This window comes from Orcinus orca, chromosome 7 (assembly GCF_937001465.1).
Source record: "Orcinus orca chromosome 7, mOrcOrc1.1, whole genome shotgun sequence".
Classification (NCBI taxonomy): domain Eukaryota; kingdom Metazoa; phylum Chordata; class Mammalia; order Artiodactyla; family Delphinidae; genus Orcinus; species Orcinus orca.
Genome location: NC_064565.1, coordinates 57580538 through 57606141, shown reverse-complemented (window position 1 = coordinate 57606141; position 25604 = coordinate 57580538). Strand labels below are relative to the sequence as shown.

Below are 25604 nucleotides of genomic sequence, written 5' to 3'. Positions count from 1 at the left end.
TGGGTAGTGGAACCGTTAGGAATGAGGCATATTTTTATTGACTAGAAAATACACTTGAGACCACGGGAGAGTTGCTCACGTGACAGATTTCAAAGGGCTTTTGACCAATCAGGAAAATGGTTTGCTGAAAACAGAGCGTGCATTACGAGTACCTGGGAAGCACCAAAACAAACGTGTAGATTGGGAATAAACAGAAGGGCAGCTCAAAAGGAACTATGAATCCAAGTCAGAAATGAGATGCTGGATTTCAGAGAGCAAAGTTTTCTCTGCGAGGATGCCTGTGAAAGCTATCAAGCCCCACCAGGTGGCGGAAGGTGGAGGTAGGTAACCTGACTTACTTTACCATTCATAGTGTTGTCTTTGCTACTCCCAGCCACTTAGGCATCTTCTTCACAGGCTGTAAGTATCACTTTGAGCTTCTCTTGGAGCCCTGCCCCATCATTTAACGGCATCTTGCTACGGGGATCCAGTGTCTACAGGTACCTCCCCAGGCTCTGTGGCTTCTCCTAGAGGAAATGTCTTGATTGACCATTAATCAAGGGGTCAATTTGGGGTGCTTCCAAACATCTCACGTCTTTGTCCTACCCCAGATAAATTAAATTTCTGGTGATGGGACCTAGGCATTGGCATTTTAAAAATACTTTCCAAATGATTGCAATGTGCAGTCAGGGTTAAGAATCACTGGGATAAAGCATTCATATATAACCTGTTCTCCTTTTGATCTTAAGCCCCTCTCTATGCCAAAAGTCAACCTGAAAGAAACTTCAGTGACATTTAATATGTCAGCTATTGGGTGTAACTGGATTTCCTGTCAAATACGATTTTTGCACTAAGTGATTTATCTTGTTATCAAGGCTTCAGAGAATCTATCTCTAGAATTAAAGAATAAACCACCCTAATTTCCAGAAGAGGTGAAGCAATGGTGGCAGTTGAAATGCACTCCTCATAAAACAGGACGTAATGATGGCAACTTTGCTCACTGAGTTTCCTGGGCTGCTCACCTGGAAGGAGCTTAAAATACAGCCTGGTTTCTGTGGATGAGAACTCGGGTCTGATAGTCACTAAGTGGGATGGCAAATGGCACCAGGTCATTTTTCAGAAAGTGACTTTACAAGGCTTCCAGGAAGTGAATATTAATCTCTGTCCACAGTGAGAGCCTTACCAGTCTCCTTTATTATTCTTATTGCAGTGGGAGGAGAACCAGGGAGTAGTCAGCCAGCCCTGGCTCTCCCCACATTTTGCTCTTCCCTCAGGCAGCCCATGAATTACACTCACCCTCCTTCTGCCAGTAGTGTGCTAATCTGAATCCAAGTGATGTAAACGCTGGGATAAAATCAATTGTGCTGAAAACTCATTTGTGCTTTAGAATGTCTTGCATTTATGCTCTGCCAATTATTTACCTTTAAAAATACTCCATCTTATTATCCAATTTTACCTTCACAGAGGTCTAGTAATCCTCATTTTGGGGATGAGGAAATGAACAAGTAACCTGCCCCAGGTCATTTCTTTAGTGCAGGAGCCCTGTTTGGAGATGAAATTTTGTTTCCAGAGCAATGTTTCTTCTTAGTCTAAGCCATGGCTGGGTTGCTCAAGGCCAACACTGGTGAGATTTTTAAACAGCTGCAAAATGAATAAAAGCTGATGCTATAACCAGCTTGTTTCAAATGCTTTCAACCACCCAGAACTCCAGTTTACCTGGATCATGACTGGTTGACACTGAAGCACATCTGGCCAGCTGCTTGATCACTAAGAACTTCACAGATACATTCACCACTTTGAATTGTTGGCTGGCTTATCCCATCATTTGACAGCAGGGACACAGTGGGGATTCAGTGGCTATTCTTACCTTCCCAGTCACTGACATCTTCCCTGAAGGAAATATCAAGCGGCATGAAGGTGGGCACCTCAGGGCTTGAAGGGGGCTCTGATTCCCATCCTCTGCTGATGGCCCTGGGACCCAGCACACGTTTTCTTCTCTGGGAACAGTCATGTATAGAAATAAATTAAAGCCACCCAAATGAGAGCAAACAGAGGTTATTTACTATTCTGCTCACTATAGCAAGAGTCAGCCACCATCTCATGCATCTGACACAAACTCAAAAATGGGCAGAGGAGTGGAAACACTTTATAGTGAAAAGAAGGAAGGCCTCAGGTATGTTCTGGTAAGAGGTTGTTGGCATGGGCAAGCTAGAGAGGAGTTTACAAGAAACAGAGCATCTTAGGTGATTGGTTTGGGAAACATATTTTGTTTTCTCTGGTTGGTCCTGAGTTGAAGCCAGGGGCAAAAAATAGGGAAGCTAACAGTCACTGACCAAGTCCTGACCATTCTTGGCATTTTGCTTCAGAGGCTGTGGTCAAAGTTCTGTTGTCATATTTGGTCCAGCCATTGTCCGTTTGTATATTCAGTCTTTCACAAGACAAATTGAATAAGCATATGTCAGAAGTAGTTTATGTGGCATCCCACCAAGAAATAAGGGACTCCCATGTCTATCCTGTGATTCTATAATTCGTATTATTCATTGAGTTAAAATGAAGACATACACTTCCTCGCCAAGGACAAATCAATTTATTCAAGTATATCACTACTCTGTGAGGCGTTAGCCTTGACTAATCTGAGTCTGTGCTCCTGGCTTTTTTGTTTTTGCATATTCAGGTTCTATAATTTCCATAATCTCTTTAATGAACCATAAGGAAGGACATTGTTTTATTCTTTTTCTAAGAAGTGTTTGAGCTACATATTTCATCATATGCATTTTCTTCAGAAACATCCTTAAATCAAGGTGTGAATGATATCAATACATCGTGTCTTATAATTAAAAATTCAACTTCCTGCTCATTCAGTCCTTCAGAGTCTGTGGACTGTATGGAAGCTGGCTGCACATTAGCTTTTCATCTTAGGTGGATAATTTTAGAAGACTGTCGCCTGGGGACCATCTGGTTCTGTAGACTGTGGGATAATTAACCAAAGCAAAGCACCTTGATTTCTTTTGCCTTTTAACAGGATCTGCAAAATCGGTTTCTTCCCCATAGTTGATCATTTTTCGTCTTTTCACATCTTAGCTTATATGAACTTTCTCAGAGTTGCCTTCTCTGATCAGCTTCCTCACCATTCCTGTAATAGTGCTTTCTCTCCAACACTCTTTTCTTTTAGGGATTGTATTAGTCTTCCAGGGCTAATATATGCAGTACCAGACTGGGTGTTTTGTTTTCGTTTTTTATTTATTTATTTATTTATTTATTTTTGGCTGTGTTGGGTCTTCGTTGCTGCACGCAGGCTTTCTCTAGTTGTGGTGAGCGGGGGCTACTCTTCGTTGTGGTGCACAGGCTTCTCATTGCGGTGGCTTCTCTCGTTGCGGAGCACGGGCTCTAGGCACGTGGGCTTCAGTAGTTGTGGCACGCGGGCTCAGTAGTTGTGGCTCGCGGTCTTAGTTGCTCTGCGGCATGCAGGATCTTCCCGGACAAGGGGTCGAACCCGTGTCCCTTGTATTGGCAGGCAGATTCTTAACCACTGCGCCACCAGGGAAGTCCAGACTGGGTGGTTTAGATAACAGAAATTAGAGCCTACAAGTCTGAGATCAAGGTGTTGGCAGGGTTGATTTCTTCAGAGGCCTCCGTCCTTGGCTAGCAGGTGGCATCTTCTCCCTGTGTCCTCACACGGTCTTCCTTCTGTACAAATGTGTCCTAATCTCTTTTTATAAGGACAACAGTCGTACTGCATTAAGGCCCACCCTAATGACTTCGTTTTAACTTAATTACTTCTTTACATACCCTAACTCCAAATAGTCACATTCGGTAGTACTGTGGGTTAAGACTTCGACATATGAATTTGGGGGGATGCAATTCAGCGCATAACAGGAATTTAATTACAATTTGTAATTGTATATTTGTCTTGAGCTTATGTGTTTAATCTCTCGCGCCTGCACCACAGTACAAGCTCCACAAAATAAGGGATCATGTTTGCTCTGTATACGAACCACCAGTACAGTCCCTAGCACAAGCCCATGCAGGGGCTGATTTCCCATGATGCTGGAGAATCTTGCGTGGGCCCCTGGCAGGGCAGGTTGTTGCTGAGAGCTGCTGCAAGTTGTAATACTAATTTTATAGTCTTTTTCTTAAAGAGAGGACCCAATATTAGAGAAGCTTTAGATCCCACAAGATCTGGAACTAACCCTAGGCCTGTTATAGTTATTTAGTAAATGTTTCTTGAATGAATGGATTTATTAAGTCACAAAACTTGATATGACTGCTAACTTATACAGAGGCAGTTAATCTAAACTCAAATGCATTTTTCCACAGAGACGATGTTATCAGGTGTCCAGATCAGGAAAGCTCCTTTAAGGTAGAGAAAATTATGTAAAATGTTTATCCAAGAAAAGAGTAATATTTGTAAGCATCTGCTTATGTTTAAAGATAATAGAAGAATAAACAATTTTAAATGTTTTAAGGTTATCTATAAAGGAGAGAAGGGAATAGAGTATAGGGAATGGGAAAAACTAAATTTCTTCCAATACACTTATTTTTTAGATTTGAATTAGAAGCCATGTAAATAGTTTACATAATTATAAAATTAAATTCAATTTTAAAAGCAATTCCTAAAAAATTTTAAAATGGAACACATGATGAAAAGGAGAACAGTGCTTACTTGACCCATTGTACCTCTAAACTATTCACTTCCAGCTCTACAGTACTTATACGTGTTTATGATTTTGTTCCTGTGGGAACCCTGTTTTAAAGCATTTCCTTGGTCCTCCTCAGTTTGCCATCTGCCACCCGTTGCTTGGGGTGGAGATGCTCCCCAGAACTTTTCCTATGTGGGTCACAGCAGGAGGGAGATTCAGGAGGTTGGTTCTTTTTGGTACTAATAATCTTCGAGTGGATTTTTCCCACCAATAACAGAGCCTGCCTGATAAGCTGGGTCATTTCGAAGTAAAGGTTGGTAGAGTTCAAGGTTTCTCCCAGATCGATTCACCAAGTGATGGAGCAAAGCCATTTCTAAGCTCTGTAGATCAAGATCCAAAAATGGATAGTTTCCTCTTCCTCCTTTTCAGGTTGTCTTTCTCAAAGTGTGGTCTATGGACCACCTGCATGCAGATTACCAGACGCAGTCCAGATCAGCTAATCAGACTCTTTGGGAACATGGTCCAGATATGTGCATTTTGGTAAGCTTCCTATGTGGTTCTTATGCGCATTAAATTTTAGAAGCTCCATCTTAATTCACCTCTCCCTTGATACAAGGCACCATATTCTTCCTGTGCATCCTGTGTGTAGTTTACCCTTCTTTATAGAACTTTCTCACTTCTACCCTAAGGCATTTTCTCTCAATTACCTTATTTGGGGCCTATACTATCCCACTCTTTCCCGTGGATGTAGGCTTAGTGTGTTCTGGCATTCATCCTTTTATAATCTCATTTTCTTTCTTTTTTTATCTAAGGCCCATGGTAGACACCCCAAAAATCTTACCTATAATTAACATTAGTTTTTCTTATTTTGCCAAATAATGTGTATAAATGGAGTTGACTTCCAATTGTGAGATTCTTGATCAGAGTAGAGTAGAAGTAGGGCAAAGTGATAAAATTCCAGTCTTCCACTCAATTCTTCTGTTGCTTCTCCTTTGCACTGTGACACCTCTGCCTCTTCCTCCCTCTCTCCCTTTTCTCTCTCCTTCTTCCTCTCTCTCTCTCCTTGCCTCTGTCCCACCCTCACACTGAATACTTATTGAGCTCACTCTTTGAATCGGTCACAAATGTCAACCTTCTCCTATAGCCTGAGAGCAAAGACAACTCGAAGGGAGCAGACCCAAATCCGTACTGTTCACCGTTGTATCTCGGAATCAAGCCAGGTGTGCTCCACATAATGAGGGGCTTCAGAAAATTGTACAGCCAACCACCATCCCCTTTAGGATCAATACCTTTTCTTCCTGCTGTGGTAGAACTCTGCATTTAACATGTTCTGTTCATGTTTTGTACGATGACTAGAACTCTGCTAGTCATCTGACATGTGCCAGTAACAGCATGTCTGAACAAAAGAAATCTTTAGGAGTGTGTGCTTTGGGGTCTAATATAACCAAATCTGGTCAGTAGACTAGGAGTCCCTTACCTGAATTTGATTTATTTAGAGGTCGTTGAACTTCTTGAAATCATATGCAAAATATTTGTGCATGTGCACATTTCTTTGAAGAAGGCCATAGCTTTCATAAGATTCTCAACGGCATCCCTGACTCAGACAAGTTAAGTAGAACATAAGGTTCACTGGGATCCCATCCACTCACTGTCCGTGGTGCTTATGCCCAGGATCCCCTCATTTCCTCAGTCTCTTCAGAAATATCTTCAGTCCTCCAGTCTCCTCAGCACAATTTGTTTGTCTTAATGCCTTTTTTCCTCTTAACAACTAGATTAAAAAAAATCTTTTGTTTGGGGGGCAGAGATAAATTAGGATCTTGGGATTAACATATACACACTACTATATATAAAATAGGTAAACAACAAGGACCTACTGTATAGCACAGGGAACTATACTCAATAGCTTATAATAACCTATAATGGAAAAGAATCTGAAAAAGAACATAGCACTGTGCTGTACACTTGAAACTAACACAACATTTTAAATTAACTATATTTCAATTAAAAAAAAAATCTTTTAACCCGATAGCCAGTCTCAAAACCCTGTACTTGTTGCCTTATTTTTAGTTAATTCCAGTAGTTGAATGATTCCAGTTCTTCCCAGAACATTCTTATTCTGATTCATTTAGATTTTCCTGAGGTTTTGATTTTCAGTAAATCTTGCCTGTTTTACTTAGATTGCAACCTGTAGGACAGAGGCTAGAATTTCTTCAATATGCTTTGCCATGCCAAATATTATATAACCACAAGATATATTCTTATAACATGAACCATTCATCTATGAGTTATAGCACTCACTGCAATTCAACATCATTCAGAGATATTTGATTTTAGCTTGTGTCACTGGTGCAGTGGCAATAAACAAAAATTTCTTTTGGAGGTATTGACCTTTAATGTCTCTGTGCATGGTCGTTATCCTTTTACCACAAGCTTATCTGCCTCCTGCAAAATAAATTGTATTTAAGATCTCTCCAGTGTCACCTTGCAATGTAAAATGGATTTATTTCAGACCGAGTTTATACCCTAGTGACTTTCAGAAAATAATTACCTCCACTCTGGCTAGCATCCCAGGAATACTGGCATTCCATAATGACACTATTATAAGTGACCCAGCTACATCTGTTCCAGGTACCCCCTCCATGAGTCTCATTATGCATTCTTCCCTAGAAATGATCATGAACTATACATTTATAAACTTTTTCCTGGATCACCAAAGGACCCAGTGGAGTTACCCTTAGACAATACTATTCATTTTCTTAACAGTAGAGTTAAGATACTTTATAGCTGGGTTCATATTTTGTAGATGGTCTAAAGAATTCCTGCTGTGGGCTTCCCTGGTGGTGCAGTGGTTGAGAGTCTGCCTGCCGATGCAGGGGACACGGGTTCAAGCCCCAGTCTGGGAAGATCTCACAGGCCGCGGAGCGGCTGGGCCCGTGAGCCATGGCCGCTGAGCCTGTGCGTCCAGAGCCTGTGCTCTGCAACGGGAGAGGCTGCAGCGGTGAGAGGCCCGCGTACCACACGAAAAAATAAATAAATAAATAGAATTCCTACTATGTGTATTCTCAAACTTCAGTGTGCATTAGAATTACCTGGATGACTTGCTAAAGCACTAATTACTGGGGCCCACACCCAGGGTTTTCAATTCAGTGGGAATGGAGATCAGTCTGAGAAGTTGCATTTCCAACAAATTCCTAGATGAGGGTGATATTGTTGGGTGCATGCGGAACATCACTTTTGAGCAGCACTAGTGGTACAAGACATAATTCTTACCTGTACTGGTCAGGACAGGGCTAACTCATACCTCAAGGAGCTTGTGGTCTCGCAGGGAAGATATTTATGTAAATGACATACTGCTGTGTCCTTAGGGGCTAACAGATAGAGTAAGTGGACAAGAGGAAAAGCAGATTTAACTTTCAGCTTATGAGATCAAGGCAGCCTTTGTGGAGGAGGTGGCAAGTGCCTGAGCCTTGACTGATGGGTAGAATTTAGAAATGCAAGACAGCAGGATGAAATGGAGAAATGCATTCCATTTGAAATATATTGCATTAAAAACTGTAAAAAAAATCCCCTTTTTTTGATATTTACGAGACAATTCAAAATTTGAAATTGTTAAAATTTTCAATTGTCTCATAAATGTCAAAATTGTGTTTTTAAAACAGATTTTTAATGCAATATGCTAATCAATTAATGTTAATGTTTTTAGTGTTCTAATGGTGTTGTGGTTATGTCAAAACGAGTCCCTAACTTTTAGAAAGTCATACTGAGATATTTGTGGGTGATATGACGTGCTGTCTGGGAAAGTGGATGGGGTCTGGATAGAGCAGTGTTGGCCAGTGGTTGATGATAGCTGGGGCCTTGTGACGAGTACATGAGAGATTCATTATACTATTTTATTCACTTTTGTGTATGTTAGAAATTCTTCATAATAAAATTTTTCAAAAACAGAAACTATATGAGCAAAATTAACCTAAAGAAGTGCAGGGCTCATTGTTTATTTCTATCAGAATATAAAGTAAACAATTGAACAATAAGGGTAAAATGGTAACTTGAGACCAAGTCAATCAATGATTTGACTTGAATGCCGCAAAGGAATATGGACTATATTTTTAAGATAATGAAGGAACACTGAAAGCGTTTTGAACAGGGAAATAATATGAAAAAAGTGCACTTTGAGAATATTATTGTGGCAATGGTAGGCAAAACTGATTGGGAGGGCAAGAGTCTGAAGGTAAGGACCAGGTAGTAAGGGCCTGAATAGAGATCTAGAGAATAGAAAAAAGGGAAGGTGGGGGTGGTGGAATATAGGTGAATCTGTAGGTGTTGGCAACCAGTTAACTATAAAGAAGTCATGGAAGATACCAAGATTCTGAACTGGAGGACTGGGAGAACTCCAGTGCCATTAAAAGAAAGGGAATATTGTGGGCTTCCCTGGTGGTGCAGTGGTTAAGAATCCACCAGCCAATGCAGGGGACACGGGTTCGACCCCTGGTCTGGGAAGATCCCACATGCCGCAGAGCAACTAAGCCCGTGAGCCACAACTACTGAAGCCCGAGTGTCTAGAGCCCGTGCTCCGCAACAAGAGAAGCCACTGCAATGAGAAGCCCACGCACCACAACCAAGAGTAGCTCCCGCTTGCCGCAACTAGAGAAAGCCCGCGCACAGCAACGAAGAACCAACGCAGCCAAAGATAAAATAAATAAAATTTTTAAAAAGGGCATATTTACCAAGAAAATGATAAAGTTTGTTTTTGAAATGTTACTAGTGAGGAATCTTTGTGATATGACCAGAAGATAGCTAGAAATCTGTGACTGGAATGCAGAAAAGTGGGCAAAACAAGCTGAATCTGAGAGACAACTATATGAGATGGGATGAGATTGCCCTGGGAAATAAGTTGGTGGGAAACGAGGGTCAAGGACTTTGGGAAGCATCTAAATTTAGGGATTAGGGAAGAGAAGAGGAACCAGAGAAGGGACTAGTAGAGAGGTAGAAAGTATAAAACTTCACCTTCGTGTAGGTACTTTAGCTTAGTGGCATCAACTATTCTGCCCATAACAATTAGACCAAAATTAAATTACGAGAAATAAAAACTGAATATTCTTTGTACACGCATGTTCATAGCAGCATTATTCTAAATAACCAAAAGGTGGAAACAACCCAAATGTCCATCAATGGATGAATGGAGAAACAAAATGTATATGCATATGTATTAGTCAGGGTGCTACAGAGAAACAGAACCAAGAGGATGTGTATACATGTGTAATAAGGAATTTGCTTCTGTGAGGATCTTTTGGATGTTTCTGCCCACTCATACTAGAAGTCAACCTAACAAAAATAGTCCACTAAAGAGGGCAAAAAAATGTCAGGTACAAGATGTTCACCTTAGTCTAAGAGACGTAGTTGCAGCCTGTGTCAGTCTTGATTATCTCAAAGCCTTGCTAATGAGCAGTTTTTCCATTTTGCTCACGGATCAGTCATGCGCGTCCAGATTCCATCAAAAATACATTAGAGAGATGGTGCAAGCATTATTCTAATCTGAAGAAATAATTTATTATCTTGAACTAGTAATGGCCTAAAGAAATTGCTGAAAATGTTTTTTGATTATTGTTAAAAATTTAATATTCATTATGCTGAAACTAAAATTGTATTTGTGAGACACTGGCAAATTATTAAATGGATAATGCTAAATAACCACACCTAACTGATTAATTAATTCAACTTGGATTGGGGTGGAAGGGTTGCATTCTGTATTTATCCAGACATAGCAGAATGCATGTTTCCTTAAAAAAAGAATTGTACAAGTAGTGTGATTGTCTTGTTTTGGGAGCTACATGCATCGCCTTAGCTAAAGTTAGTAATGAATTGCAACAATTTCTCTATTTCTTTGCTAACTTAGATTTTGTTCTATTTAAAGTCTTATTTATATGTGTTTTAATATGATAACCTATTGTATAGGAAGTAGGTAGTGTATAAATCATAAAAACAAGAAGGCATTTTGAGTACTTACCTTATAAGGACCTAGTCCAAGGTATTTGCATTTACTTTCTCTTTTAGTCTTCACATTGGGTATAGGAGGAAGATACTACTCTTACTGTTATTATTATTATTACCCTCACTTTACAGGTAAGGAAACTGAGGTTCAAGAGACCAAGTAACTTACCCACCGTCACACTTATCAAATGATGGAGCCTGGATGTCAAACCCAGGCAGTCTTACTAGAGAGTTGAAGCTGTTACCCACTGTGTAATTAATTGAAGAAGTAAATTGACTACAGGACATTAGCACTTGGTTAATATGTACAACAATATCCTCTGAAACTGAACAGATTAAAATTATAACTCATGATGCTTCTGCCTCTCCACAACACCCCTCCCCCAACACACCAAACCTACTGTGAAGGCAATTTCAATTCTGCCAGCAGTATCACCATTGTCTCAAACCTTAAATTACCTCTGACTTACGTCTCTCCTTGCACTTTTATATACAATACAGCCAATCAGAGACAGCAGGTAGCAAGAATCTTAGTTATTAAAATTTTTTTAATTTATTATTATTTATTTATTTTTTTATAGTATTGAACAATACTATATTAGTTTCAGGTATACAACGTAATGATTCAATATTTTTATAGAGTATATTCTATTTAAAGGTATTTATAGGGCTTCCCTGGTGGCTCAATGGTTAAGAAACCACCTGCCAATACAGGGGACACGGGTTCTAGCTCTGGTCCGGGAAGATCCCACATGCCGCGGAGCAACTAAGCCCATGTGCCACAACTACTGAAGCCCACGTGCCTAGAGCCCTGCTCTGCAACAAGAGAAGCCACCTCAATGAGAAGCCCGCGCACCGCAACGAAGAGTAGCCCCCTCTCACTGCAACTGGAGAAAGCCCGCGTGCAGCAACGAACACCCAACGCAGCCAAAAATAAATAAATAAAACAAATTTATTTTAAAAAGGTATTATAAAATATTGGCTATATTCCCTGTGCTGTACAACACATCCTTGTTGCTTATTTATTTTATACATAGTAGTGTGTACCTCTTAATCCCCTGCCCCTATCTTGCCCCTCTCCTGGCTATTAAAAGTTTTGTGTCATTGAATTTCTACTGGGTTAGGGACTACCAGTACTAGGTACTGCCTTTTAATGTCTTTGCTTTAATTTACAGGATCAAAAACAGAGAATGAAGAAATTTTGGAATTTGTTATTATTAGAAGCCAGTAAACAGTAATATTTCAGCCACTTCCCAATGGAGAGTTATTAAATCATGAGACAGATTATGCAATGGTAGTTTTAGTAGTTTTATTTAAGCTACGGGTAGTATCAAAGAAGAGGCTATATACTTGGCAACAGAATACAATTAAAGTCCAATATTTATATTTGTTACATAAACTTTTATTTGAAATGGATGAATGGTCCGTCAGGCCAGTCCTCCGGGAACTATTGATACTTTTCCCAAGGAGAGCGGAGAGTCCAGCCGCTCTCAGAAAGAACTACCTATCCCAGAATGCCCTTTTCTCCATCTTTCTCGCGAGAATCCCGGAGGGCTAGCTCAACCAATCCCTTCATGAAGAGCCTATACTATCAGCCAATCAGAAAGCGAAAGGTGCCCAAAGGCGGGAGGCGGAAGGCGCCATAGGTTTGAAATAGGAAAGTTGGCGCGGCTGCGGGGTCCGGTTCTGGAGACCCGCTGTTGGCTGGTATCGGTTCGTGTCTTTGTGGGGCAGGTGGTCGGGCTCAGGCCTGCCGGAGAAGGTGGTAATTGAGCTGGGCTCCGAAACCCGCCTGTCGCGATTGGGGAAAGTGGGTTTGGAGGCGGAATGCGTGTTTTTGGGGGCGGAGTCTGAAATGCACGTCTTGTTGCTGTTTGGGCGTCTGGGCCTTGCAGGGTGGGCAGCGACGAGGCAGAGGGGTTTGGGGTTTCGCCAAGACATGTCTGTGACCTTCCTGGAAAGATTTGACGTCACTGGGAAGGTTTTAGCGTTACAGAGAACTGGTGGGTCCTGGAGTCTTACAGGACATCCTTTTACAGAGGAGGACACTGAGGCCCAGAGAGTCGAGGTCAAGTACTAGTCCTGGACTAAGCCCACTAAACTCCCCTCCAGTCTCCGTTTTACTGGTATCTTTCCCGGTCTGGGGGTGGGGGAGGGAGAGGGAGTGTAGATGTGTGGGATCTTATTCTATGATAGGGGCCCTGTCATTTGGGACCTGACAATCCAGGGTGGAATCAGAAAGGTCAGAGTTGGAAGGGACCTTAGAAGTCACCAATTTTACTTGTGAAAAAAGGAGGCAGAGTCATTTCCCCAAGGTCAGAGAGTGTGTAAGTGTTATGTGCGGTCACACTACTAACGAATTCCTGGGAGGTAGAGTGTCCTGATTTCCTGCTGCACCTTGACCATAGTTAAGTCTAGGAGGCTTGATCTGCCCTGGAATATCTAGAGTTAAAAGTAAGTTGTTATGAGAGTAGGGGATTAACAGATGCACATTATCCTATATAAAATAAACAACAAAGGTCTACTGTATAGCACAGGGAATTATATTCAATATGTTGTAATAAACTATAATGGAATAGAATTGAAAAAATATAGATATATACATATATATAACTGAATCTCTTTGCTGTATACCTGAAACTAATACAGTACTGTAAATCAACTGTACTTCAATAGGAAAGAAAAAAAAAGTAAGTTGCTAACCATTTTCTAGCAAAGATCAAACTGCCAAAATATACTTGATTGGAATATGTGGCTGATATGGTTTCAATAACTTAAAAAATATAATGTGTCCTATTTGTTTTCTAGCATTGTCTTACAAAATGGTAGAGGACGAACTGGCACTATTCGATAAAAGCATAAATGAATTTTGGAATAAATTCAGAAGCACTGTCAGTGACACCTCCTGTCAGATGGTGGGCCTAAGAGATACCTACAAGGATTCCATTAAAGCATTTGCAGGTACATAAGTTTAACTTGTAACATGCTGTTTTTGTTTGTTTTTTAGTGTAATTTCAGCTGAATTGAAATTTCACCTCCCAATTTCTGTTTCAGAAAAGCTGTCTGTGAAATTAAAGGAAGAAGAACGAATGGTTGAGATGTTTCTGGAATATCAAAATCGTATGTGACAATCTGTAGAAATGGATCACAGAGGGTTTTTTTCTAAATTAAACATCTTCATGAAATCCCTCATACAAGTAAAACAATGTATTTATAGATATACAGTGTATACACATATGAAAATAATGAACATATGTGTACCCATAATGCAGCTTAATAAATGGAACATCCCATGTTATACCTTCCTCTTCTCTCACCTTCTAGAACTAATCTGTCAATATTTTAATTTAGTATTGAGTTTTTGAATGTTATATAAATGGCATCATTTTGTATGTATTCTGTCCCTTTGTTCACTCAGCATTATGCTTGTGAGATTCATTTATACTGATGTGTAAATGCCTGAATTTTTTAAAAATGAGTTTCACAGACTAGGGTTTGAAAATCTGGAGTTCCCTCAGCTCTTTGGGTGTAGGGTTAACACTCTGACAGTTTTTCTTTCCATATTTTTACTGCTGTTCTTGCCTTCTCTTTACTACGCCTCTGCAGATTGTCCAGAGTGGATCGGCAGCTTTTACTGAGTTCTCACACACAGACCACAGACATATAACCACGGTCCGAGATCCACTGGAGATACTAAATTTAGCTGCACCATGTTTTGAACACTATTAAATCAGAGTGCCTTTATGTGGGACACATGTGGTTAATATGCCACAGTCCCTGATTGTTTCTTCTGCTTTGCTTTGAGCACTTAGTTTACTCATTATCTGGACCCTGAAGGCATTTGATCTTGGAAACCTGGTAGGCTGTTATGGTAGACTTCTACCCGTGTTTATTTTCTAAGCTGCCCTGAAGCTTCCATGTCCTTTTACTGCTTCTCATTCCCTCTGTAACCAGTAGCAGGAAGGAAAACCGTGTGTGTGTGTTTGTAAGAGTGATATTGAGTTTAGGTCCTTTAAACACTTTTGGTTTGTAGAATCCCTAGGGATTAGAAAATTAAGTTTGAAACTATAAATTTTCAAAAACTACAATTCATCTCAAAGTGTGCTCTGAATGATTATCTGTAGTGTGAAGATGTGTTCTAAATAGTTTAAAATCTGAAAGCATTATCAACCATTTTTCTTTAAAAAAATCAGTTTATACTTGAACAGAAATATAATTTACATAAGTTTGATTAATTCGTTGAACATTTAACTGCTATTTGCCAAGCACCAAGGAGGCCACAATTCGTAAGATGTAATCTATACACTGCTCACAATTTAGTGGAAGACATAGGTAGGAAAACTACAATTAAAATACATTGTAATAGTTGCTATAATGATGGGATGGGAATTTAGTGACATAGAATCTGGAGAGCTTGAATTTTCCAGTGAGGATTACAAAATATTTAACAGCTAACCCTTACGTTATACACCACATGCCAGGCCCTATACTGAGCTCTTTACATTCACTGAATCCTCACAACAACCCTCGGAGGTATGTTTATTGTTTTTAATCCTACCTTATGGATGAGGAAATAGGCACAGAGAGGTTAAGTAAGTTGCTCAAGGTCAGACAGCTGGTAATCAACAGAAACATGATTTGAATGTGCACAGTCTGTCACACTGCCCCGGAGAAGGTCACATAGAAGAGGGATGGGGAAGTCCATCAGAGTCAGTGCCCCTATTCTAGAGGAGGGAAGAGCATATGGAATGTGGTGGAAACATGAGAGCTTGTTGAGTTGTGGGATGGCTAGAGTACAGTGTGAATGGGGAGTGGCAGAGAAGTGGCTGGTCAGATGATGAAGTACATTATGTGTTGGGCAGAGGAGATTTATTTTGCAGATGAAGAAATTAAAAGCTCACTGAAGTTAGGAAACTTGCCTAAGATCATATATTTTGTAGATAGAGGGTCTAGGATTGCAGCTGAAACGTCTGTGCTCTTTCCAGTGTACCATCTCACCTTTCCACATAGAAGGGAAAATGTAAGGGCGGGTTCCCATGGTGAGTAGTGAAAGTTTGAAATATTGGCCCTGGCGAATAAAAGAGCCGACTATAAACATATAAAATAATAGTCATGCAATACTGAGGGCCCTTACATTTGTATTGGCACAAATCCACACAATTGTTCAAATGTTAGAATAAAAACGCTCATATATATGGTATTTATGTACCACTTAATAGTTTAAAACTTTTCACATTATCATTGGATACCCTAACCCTGTAGCGAAAGTAAATGGGCAGCCATTATTATTCTCATTTTACAAATGAGGAAAAGAGGCCCCGAAGTTGTGATTTGATCAAGGTCCTTGGGTAACAACTGAGAAGCCAGATGGGAACTGAGAACTTTTGACTTTAAAACTGTATCTCTTTTGCAGTACAGTTCTACTTAATTATCCTTAAAAAGTAGCATTTTTCTTTCTGGTAATTCTGATAAGATGTTTATTTTTAAATTACACCTGATATAATGTGATCATGTCCAAATTCTTGGAAAATACAGAAAAATAAAAAAATATCTGTAATGTTGAGAACCACACTTAACAGAAGACTTTGTAGTTTTTATTTTTCATATGCTATCTAGGTTTTTTTAAGATAATTGTGTTCAAAAAAAAAAGATAATTGTGTTCATGGTATCTATATAACTTTGTATCATTTTTTTTTTCTTTTATCTACTATGGCAGGATTTTCCCACATTACTGAATTCTTTGAAAATACATTACACCTTATTGATATACTGTGTTTAATAATTTACTTATTAGTCATATACAATGTTTTCAGTTTTTCAACATTATAAATAACACTGAAAATAATTTTTTGTATATGAATACTTGCACACATCTTCTTTTCTTAGAGGAACTTTGTAAAAATGAAATTACTGGATCAAAGGACATGAATATCCTTAAGACTTTTATTTTGCAATGTCAAAAATATTTTCCAAAAAAAAATTTCCACATGGACTCTAGTATTTTCATTCTTCTCAACACTAGCTATTATTTTTGTGAACATTGTTATAATAAGTGAAAATTAGTGTGTTATTGCTTTATTTGCATTTCTATGATTACTGAGGTTAAATCATCTTTTGTATTTGAGAACCATCTGCATTCTGTGTTTCCTCTGTTCATTCCTTTGCTGGTCTTTTTCTTAGGAATTTATATTTGTGTCTTCTTTAGATTAAGAATAATTACCTTTGTTGGGAGAGGATAGTTTAATGGTCAAAAGCATGGCCTTTGGGCTTCCCTGGTGGCGCAGTGGTTGGGGGTCTGCCTGCCGATGCAGGGGACACGGGTTCGTGCCCTGGTCCGGGAGGATCCCACATGCTGCGGAGCGGCTGGGCCTGTGAGCCGTGGCCGCTGAGCCTGCGCGTCCGGAGCCTGTGCTCCGCAACGGGAGAGGCCGCAACAGTTAGAGGCCCACATACCGGAAAAAAAAAAAACAAAACAAAACATGACCTTTGAAGTTAAGACCTGAGTTTGAATCCAGGTCTTACTGTTGATTGCATTCTAGCAAGTAAAGCTGTGAGCAAGTTATTGAACTGCTGAGTCTTTTCCTTCTTTTTTTTTAATCGAAGTTATAGTTGGTTTACTATGTGTTAGTTTAGGGTGTACAGCAAAGCGATTCAGTTATATATATGTATGTATCTATTCTTTTTCGGATTCTTTTCCCTCATAGGTTATTACAAAATATTGAGTAGAGTTCCCTGTGCTATACAGTAGGTCCTTGTTGTTTATCTATTTTATATATAGTATTTTTTTTCTTTTAAAAAAGAGTAAGATGTACATGGTAATTGTATTACTGTGAAAGTTAAGTAAATTTATATAAATGTAAGAACACAGTATCTAGCATATAGTAGAGTTTTTATGCTTATTTGAATCAAATATGAGTTTATTTGCTTGCCTGCCTTTCTCTTTGATTTCTTTTTGCCTTTGAGTAAAACAGTCTTTCCCCATATAGTTAGTTTTATACTCACAGATACTGCCTTTTAGGTTTCATAAGATTTCATTTTACATTTAAATATTTAATAAATTTGTTTGGGGAACAATCTACTTCTTGACTTACGATATTTATCATATTAATTTGCTAAGTATACCAACATTTGTTTTCGAATTTTTTTTTTGTTTTAACTGAGCTGTAGGTCTCTTCCTCCCTACCTCCCTCTCTTCCTCTCTCATTTCTTCTTTGTGGTATATTCCAGAATTATTTATATGACATTAAAATTAGCTATTTCTTCAAAGCATCTGCAAAGCCATCTTCTAGAGTTTGGTTGCCTTTGGTGGTAGGTTTTATTCATGTATTTATTTGGAGGGGAGAGCTGCAAAGGTCATGATCTTTTGATTTTGTATTTTGTGGTTTAATTTAGTATTCTCATTTTAATAAGCATTTTTGTCTCTTCATTTTTGCTTTCAAAGACAAGCAGGAAAGACTAGATATGGATTTTTGTTGTTCCTTTACAATTTTTACAATCATCGGGAAATGCTTATCAATTAAAACATTCTTTATTAATTTTATGAAAGTATTTTGCTCTTAGATACATGTTGACAAGGAAAGCATATAGATTCTAGCTAATACTTTGTGCTTCTTACAGAGATCTGCAGGCAGAATAAGCTCATTCAAGAAAAGAAAGAGAATTTGTTGAAGTTGATTGCTGAAGTAAAAGACAAAAAGCAGGAATTGGACGCACTGACCGCAAATATCCAGGATCTTAAGGAAGAATATGCTAGGAAGAGGGAAAGTAAGTTTCCAGTTGTACATGTATTTAAAACAACCTAAATTTCAAAGTGGTGATGGTTCACAGTGTGGACATCTTGCCTTCTCCCCAGCTCACCGCCACAGGTGGCTAACATACGTCACGGTCACAGCCAGCCACTCACCTCTCTGCAAGGTGTCTGTGAAGTTTGCTAAGTGCGTTTCATTTTCCTTCTTTTGCTTAAAGATCCTTTTGATTTCTGATAGAACCAGAGAATAATGAAATTGATATGGGAGTTTAATTAAGCAAAGTGGGAGACAGTTTCACTAAATAAGATTTGCCTGGGAGAAACCATAGTGTAATTTATGCAACAAATTTATTGATCATACATTCTCTGTCAGGAACTATTAAGCATGCTCTTCACACTGCAAAGCCTCTTTGTCTAAGACGTTCACATTTTTTTTTTTTTTGCAGTACGCGGGCCTCTCACTGTTGTGGCCTCTCCCGTTGCGGAGCACAGGCTCCGGACGCGCAGGCTCAGCGGCCATGGCTCACGGGCCCAGCCGCTCCGCAGCATGTGGGATCTGCCCAGACTGGGGCACGAACCCACGTCCCCTGCATCGGCAGGCGGACTCTGAACCACTGCGCCACCAGGGAAGCCCCGTTCACATTTTTTAAAAATGGTGCTTCTTTTGGATAGGAGCCTTATTTGCCCACAAATGAAATAATCAATTCTAAAATCTCTTGAAAATAGCAAAGTTTGTTTTGTGACTGCTTTTCCTTATAGAGTTTATGTACCAGTCAACATTATTTTTCTCATCTGCTAAGTATTACTTAGGGAATATTGCACTAAATTTAAAAAAAAATTCTAAACTAGCGTGAAATAAGGCTGACTTCTTGTGAGAAGTAGTTATTTTTAAAGAATAGAATATTTTTCCAGTGAAGCAATTGATATATCTTTGGCTAACCAGGAAAAGCAAAATAGTGTACAAGAAGTCTTTCTGTTTCTGTGCTAGTCATGCAAGCCCTTGGCCTATTTATTCATGCTACTTCATACTAAAATAGAATAAAACTTATTCCTCATACTACCTGTATGTATTTTCTCATGCATTTTTTCCTTCCAGCTTGAATGAGCAGAAGCCCCTTTTTGCAAATTGGTAGAGATAGAAACTGTAACAAATGTAAATATAAGCTGATTCATTTGCCTGGCATCATTTTTATAGTTGTTTTTAAGTTTGTTTTAATTAAATAACATTAATTGAATGTTATTTAAAATATTCAATACTCCGTGTCTGTGTTTTTAATTATAGCTATTTCCACTGCTAACAAAGCTAATGAAGAGAGGTTGAAAAGGCTACAGAAATCTGCAGACCTGTATACAGATCGACTTGGACTAGAAATTCGAAAAATTTATGGTAAGTATATTAATGTAAGTAAAACATAGGATATTAGAAAAGTCTGTCTTAAGTAGAAAAGAATTTAAAAAATATTTTCAAGTAAAATAATGGCCACATTATTAACTTTTTAGATAGTAGGAAAAAATTACAAAATTTTTATCACCCTAATGTAATTACTGATCCTTGGTTGTTTATCATCCAGTATTTTAATAAATGTATTTTACGCATGGTTGCCAACATGCAAATAATTTTTGTTCCTTGTTCTTACTAGCATTGTATGATTAGTATTTCTCTAATTGCTATAGCCTTCATAATGGTGATTTTAAAATGGTGGTGTAATAATTCATTCCATAAGTGTAGCATAACTTATTCAAACTTATATCTATTGTTTAACCCATATTACTCTAAGTTAACATTTGGATTTTACATTTTTCAGTTTTAGAAGTACTATAGTGAACATAGGTAGACTTCTCCATTTTTTTGACACAATTTCCATGGAATTTCCAGAAATGAATTACTGAGTTAAAGCATATGAATATTTTTGTAGCCATTATGTAAATATGTGCCAATTTACAGAAATATTTATTGTGTTGGGAGTTCCCAAGATTACATTCAGTTTTGGCGATTCACTGGAAAGTGTACAGGACTCAGCAGGGCTCAGATTCCTTGCGGTGAAAGGATGCAAAACAAAATCAGCCCAAAGAAAAAAGGCACATGGGGCAAAATCTAGAGAAAACGAGCTTTTCAGACACAAGTTTTTAAGAGTCCTAACCCAGTGGAGTCACACAGGACGTACTTAATCCCTTCAGCATCGAATTGTGACAGTACGTGTGAAGTGTTGTCTACCGGGGAAGCTCATTAGAGACTCTGGAAGCTTGTGCCTGGTTTTCCGTGGACTTCACCCCAGGTATCTTTTCCTGTTGCTGATTTTGCTGTATCGTTTCACTGCAATCATAGCACTGAGTATAACCATATGATGAGTCCTGAGTCCTCCTAGTGAATTTTCAAACCTGTGGTGGCCTTGGGGATCTCTGACACACCAGGCAAGGACCAGCCTTGCAAGCATGCCTTTTCTGGGGATAGCAGTCTCAGGCCTGCTATGTTAACTTTTCTGTGCAATCTGTCTACAATGTAAAGAGTACCCATTGCATTGTATTTGTGCCAGAACTGTAGTTTTTTTAAAGTTTTTTGGTTTTATTTTGTTTTTTAGCAGTTGACTAGATATAATAGAAACTATTTTTTTAAATGCATTTCTTTAATTATTAATGAAAATGTGACCATTTTTTCCCATTGTTTACTAATTACACTTCTTTCTGAGATTGATTGGACCCTTTATTCATATATCTATTTGCCTTGGTTTTTGTTTTTCTTCCTATCTGTCAGAATGAGTTTTTAATACAAAATATTAACCTTTGCTTAGAGGAGAACATAAGGTCCAGCTCTGAACTTTTGATCCATTGGTCTCTAAGTTTATATTCACTGTTATCCTGAGGTGTTTTTTTGTGTTTTGTTTCAAAACCAGTTTTAAAGCTTTAAAATTATTTTTATATTTAAAGTAGAAGTTTCTCATAGTCCTCAAGGTCAGGAAATAATGTTTTAAAGAAGAGACAACACAAATTAAACTCTTCATTTTGCCTAACTGAATATCTTATGAAATCTTTTCTTTGGCATGCATACCTCCCATTACTGTTAACAGTTTAAAAAATCTGGTATACTGACATAATTACTTCATTTTGAATTTAAATGCAAGACAAATTTTTTTCAGTGTTTCTGAAGATTTCTTTTTATAATTAAAAGCATTTTTTATGCTGTAGAGTAAAACTGAAATGCATGTGAATTTCTACTTTGTGGCTGCCATTTTGAGTTTCTACTGAGTATTTACTCCTTAGTAAGCATTTGGAGGTCTTTTGAAAACTAGGCTTTAAGTCCAGATAACTGTGTAGAAAAAGTCAAGTTAAATTTATTGTCAAATTATTAAATGACAATAAAAACTTACTGCGGTTAAATATAACAGAATTTGCCACTTTAACTCTATTTTATTGTAAAATTCAGTGGCATTAATTGCATTCACAGTGTTGTGCAATCATTACCACCATCCGTTTCCAGAATTTTTCATCATCACAAACAGAAACTCTGTACCCATTAAATAATTCCCATTCCTCTCTCCCCTCAGCCCCTAATAACGTCTAATTTACTTTCTGTCTCTACAAATTTGCCTATTCTAGGTATTTCATATAAGTGGAATCATATAATATTTGTCCTTCTGTGTCTGGCTTATTTCACTAAGCATAATGTTTTCAAGGTTCATCTATGTTGTAGCAAGTATCAAAACATCATTCCTTTTTATGGGTGAATAATATCGTGTATATATATGCTATGTTTTGCTTATGTGTTCATCTGTTGGTGGACACCAGATTACTCTCATCTTTTGGCTGCTGTGAGTAATGCTGCTGTGAACATTGCATGCAGTTATCTGTTTGAGTCTCTATTTTCAGTTCTTTTGAGTATATACCGCAGAATGGAATTGCTGGGTCATGTAATTCTTTGTTTAAATTTTTTGAGGAACTGCCAAAGTATTTTCTACAGCACCTGCACCATTTTACATTCCCACCAGCAATGTACAAGGGCTCCAATTTCTCCACATCTTTGCCCACATTGTTATTTATTTATTTTATTATAGTCATCCTAGTAGGTGTGAAATGGTATCTCATTGTAGTTTTGGTTTATATTTTCTCAGTGATTAGTGGTAAGGAGTATCTTTTCATGTGCTTATTGGCCATTTGTATATATTCTATGGAGAAATACCTATTCAAGTCCCTTTGTCCATTTTTGAATTGGGTTTTTCTTTTTGTTGTTCAGTTGTAGGAGTTTTTTTCATATATCTTGTATGTTAAACCCATATCAGATCTATGATTTGCAGATATTTTCTCCCATTCCATGGGTTGTATTTTCACTCTCTTGATAGTGTCCTTTTAAGGGCAAAGTTTTTAATTTTGATGAAGTCCAATTTATCTATTTTTGTTGTTGTTGCTTGTGCTTTCGGTCATATTGAAACTACAGTGCATTTCAAAGCTAATTTGTAACTTGTACGTTTGGAGACATTGGTTAAGTGAATATATGTACTTAGCAATGTAGATATTGATCAGAGATGGAGGTAAGAAAGCTCATCTCCATTGAGAGCTTTGGCACAATAAAATAATTCTCATACTAAATAATTTAATCCCTTTTTTCAGGTGATAAGTTGCAGTTTATATTCACTAATATTGACCCTAAGCATCCTGAGAGCCCCTTTATGTTTTCCCTGAGCCTAAATGAAGCGAGGGACTATGAAGGTATGTACTCCTGTCTCTTAACTGGTACTTAAGATTGGCATCCCAGAATGTTATTTGACTTAGAGTGTAAAGTAATGTGAAGGCAAGTAATATTCCCACAAGCTGTTGCTTTTTTTCCAGTCTTGCTTCTTGGAATATTGTCTTCTAAAGGCAATGAGTATAGTTTTTTTATAGATATTATCCAGGAGCCTTAATAAGTAACTTTTCTTCAGGATGACACAGTGCCACTGTGGCTAAAAGACTTAAAAGACCAAAGATCACTGCATTTCATATGCAAGTATGAATTATCCTCTTAAGAGAATTTAAAACAAAGCTAAAGCTATAAAGGTTATGACTGCCTAAATGTGGATATTGTAAGTTATCTAAGTAGGTGGTTTTAAAATTGAATGTAAAGTCAGAATGTGATCATTTAACACCCCCGCTCCCCCCAAGTTATCCTATCCTGAAAATCCCGAACGTTGATAATTTAGCTTAGTTACTGATTCTCCAGCAGGCCAGAAGGGCTTTGATGCATGGGAAATATATATGTTTGGCAGTAGTGTGAACAAGAAGAGAATGGAAATATATTTATCTCTTTTTATTATTCTAAGGCCCCCTTTAAAGTAGTCCTTAACTTATTGGAATTCAGAAAAATGGGTCTTAGCTCTTTATACCTATGTTCTCATCCTAAAGCGTTTATAGCAGACAGACGCTCAGGTAAACTGCTGAGTTGGCTCCCTGATGTGCTCTAGTGACTCAATTCCTATTCTAATGAAATTTATATTTTAGGAATCTAGTTCAGGTACAAGTGTTTGATTTTTTACTCTATAGGTAAATATCTTCTAGTCTGATAATGGGTGCTAAATTTTAAAAAGCAAACCCCCAAACCTCCTACCTAGCGTCTCAGTTTTCACCAACTTGGATAGCCTCTATTGCTAGGTAGTGTCACAGTATTTGATAATGTATTAAAATAGAATCTACAGTATCAATTTTGAACCAAGCACTCTTTGCTATTCTTTCTCTGCTTTGGTCATGGGCATTGTTTCCTAAGCAGTCTCTACCAAAGAGCTGGAAATCTGACATGGTTGAATTTCTTCTCTTTGGACAAAGGACAAGATTGACGGTAGAGAAAGTTGGATCATTCCTTTCCTTTGACCACCTTTACTGGAGACTTGCTCCCAGTGTGTACCAGCTGGTGCAACTGCATTCGAGGGTCATATTGTTCTTTGTCTTTTGAGTCTCATTTCATTACTAGTCCATGTAAATACCACTTTGGGAATAGCAACCACATTTTCTAATGACCCCCATTTCACTTGTAAAACTGCAGATATTTCTTTCCACAGCTGTAAGTTATTAAGGGTTGCCATTGAAAGTTGTTCTTTTTTTAATCCAGTGACCAGAAATTAGAATTGAGGCCAAATTTTGCAGAGAAAACTGACAACAGTTCAAAAAAAAATTGTTAAAATATTTTAAACAGTTAAAACAAAATGTATGGGAAATGGCATGCTGTTCTGTTTCTCTAAGCTCTTCAATCCCTTGATTACCTTCTGTTTAAATTTAAAGCAAGATTATAGTACTTAACATTTGAATATTTAGAGATTAAACAAAGGAAAGGTCTAAAAGACAGGATACGAAAATCAAGTAAGTGTATCTATCATTCTATGCTGAAAGCATTTCAATAAAATGGAATCGAAATGACTTGAATCAGATGAGAACATCTAAGTTAGAAATATTTCTCTTCTATTAAAAAACTCATTCAAATTTCCTTTTTTTTCCCCCTTCTAGTGTCAGATAGTGCTCCTCATCTTGAGGGCCTAGCAGAATTTCAAGAAAATGTAAGGAAGTCCAACAATTTCTCGGCTTTTCTTGCCAATGTTCGGAAAGCTTTTACTGCTATTGTTTATAATTAATGTATAAATAGTATATAAAAACCGTTATCCTATTGTGTTTCTCTTTTTAAAAAAGGTCTCATTATTTGTTGTTTGTCTATAATCCGTTTGTATTTTTGTAACATTTCTGTGTGCTATTTCTGTAAATTATTTAAATTAAAATCTTAGGAAAGATTTATAAAGTCAAGCTTTTGGAGGTCATGGACCAGTAATAATAAAAAATGAGGGGGTGTGGGCCCAACCTAAGGTTTGCAATTTTTAAAATGTACTTCACAAAATAAATATTATCCTAATATCATAAAGGAAAGAATATTTTTATCTTAAACCAAGTGGGATCTACAGTTAAAATAAAGGACAAATCTTTACATCAGAAGAAGATTGGCAGTATTCTAAAATGTCTTTTAGAAAAGAATCTAATTTTGAAAATCCAAATATAGAAAATTTATAACCAATTTTCATCTTATAATATTTATACTGGCTAGTTGTGGTCTGGATACAAATTTGCCATCTTTGGAGTCTATTCAATACGAACTAGAACTCCATCAACTTCTTCTAAGATTTCATTTTTGTCACCATTCTTTCTTTATAAATTTGGTTGTCTTTAGGTCTGCTGGCTTTAGTGGAAGGCACATACTACACCTCTCAGGATATCTTGATACCTAAAAGCCATGGAGCAGTGGC

The 25604-nt window shown here is 37.9% G+C and overlaps 1 protein-coding gene across 5 annotated transcripts; it reads left to right on the top strand.

The window, feature by feature from the left end:
- The first annotated feature begins 160 nt into the window (after positions 1-160).
- Positions 161-25097, top strand: SPC25 (SPC25 component of NDC80 kinetochore complex). Of its 5 annotated transcripts, none has more exons than XM_033423500.2 (8): positions 12227-12320; positions 13416-13568; positions 13662-13727; positions 15593-15646; positions 18225-18371; positions 19637-19741; positions 22957-23055; positions 24820-25097. In XM_033423500.2, exons 2-8 carry the CDS (start codon positions 13430-13432, stop codon positions 24942-24944), a joined length of 735 nt encoding a protein of 244 aa, XP_033279391.1. In that variant the 5' UTR covers positions 12227-12320; positions 13416-13429; the 3' UTR covers positions 24945-25097. The 5 variants fall into 5 exon arrangements, with proteins under 5 accessions (XP_049568246.1, XP_033279391.1, XP_033279389.1 ...); XM_033423498.2 differs by having other exon boundaries at positions 12244-12369; XM_033423499.2 differs by having other exon boundaries at positions 12244-12372.
- Positions 25098-25604: the final 507 nt, after the last annotated feature.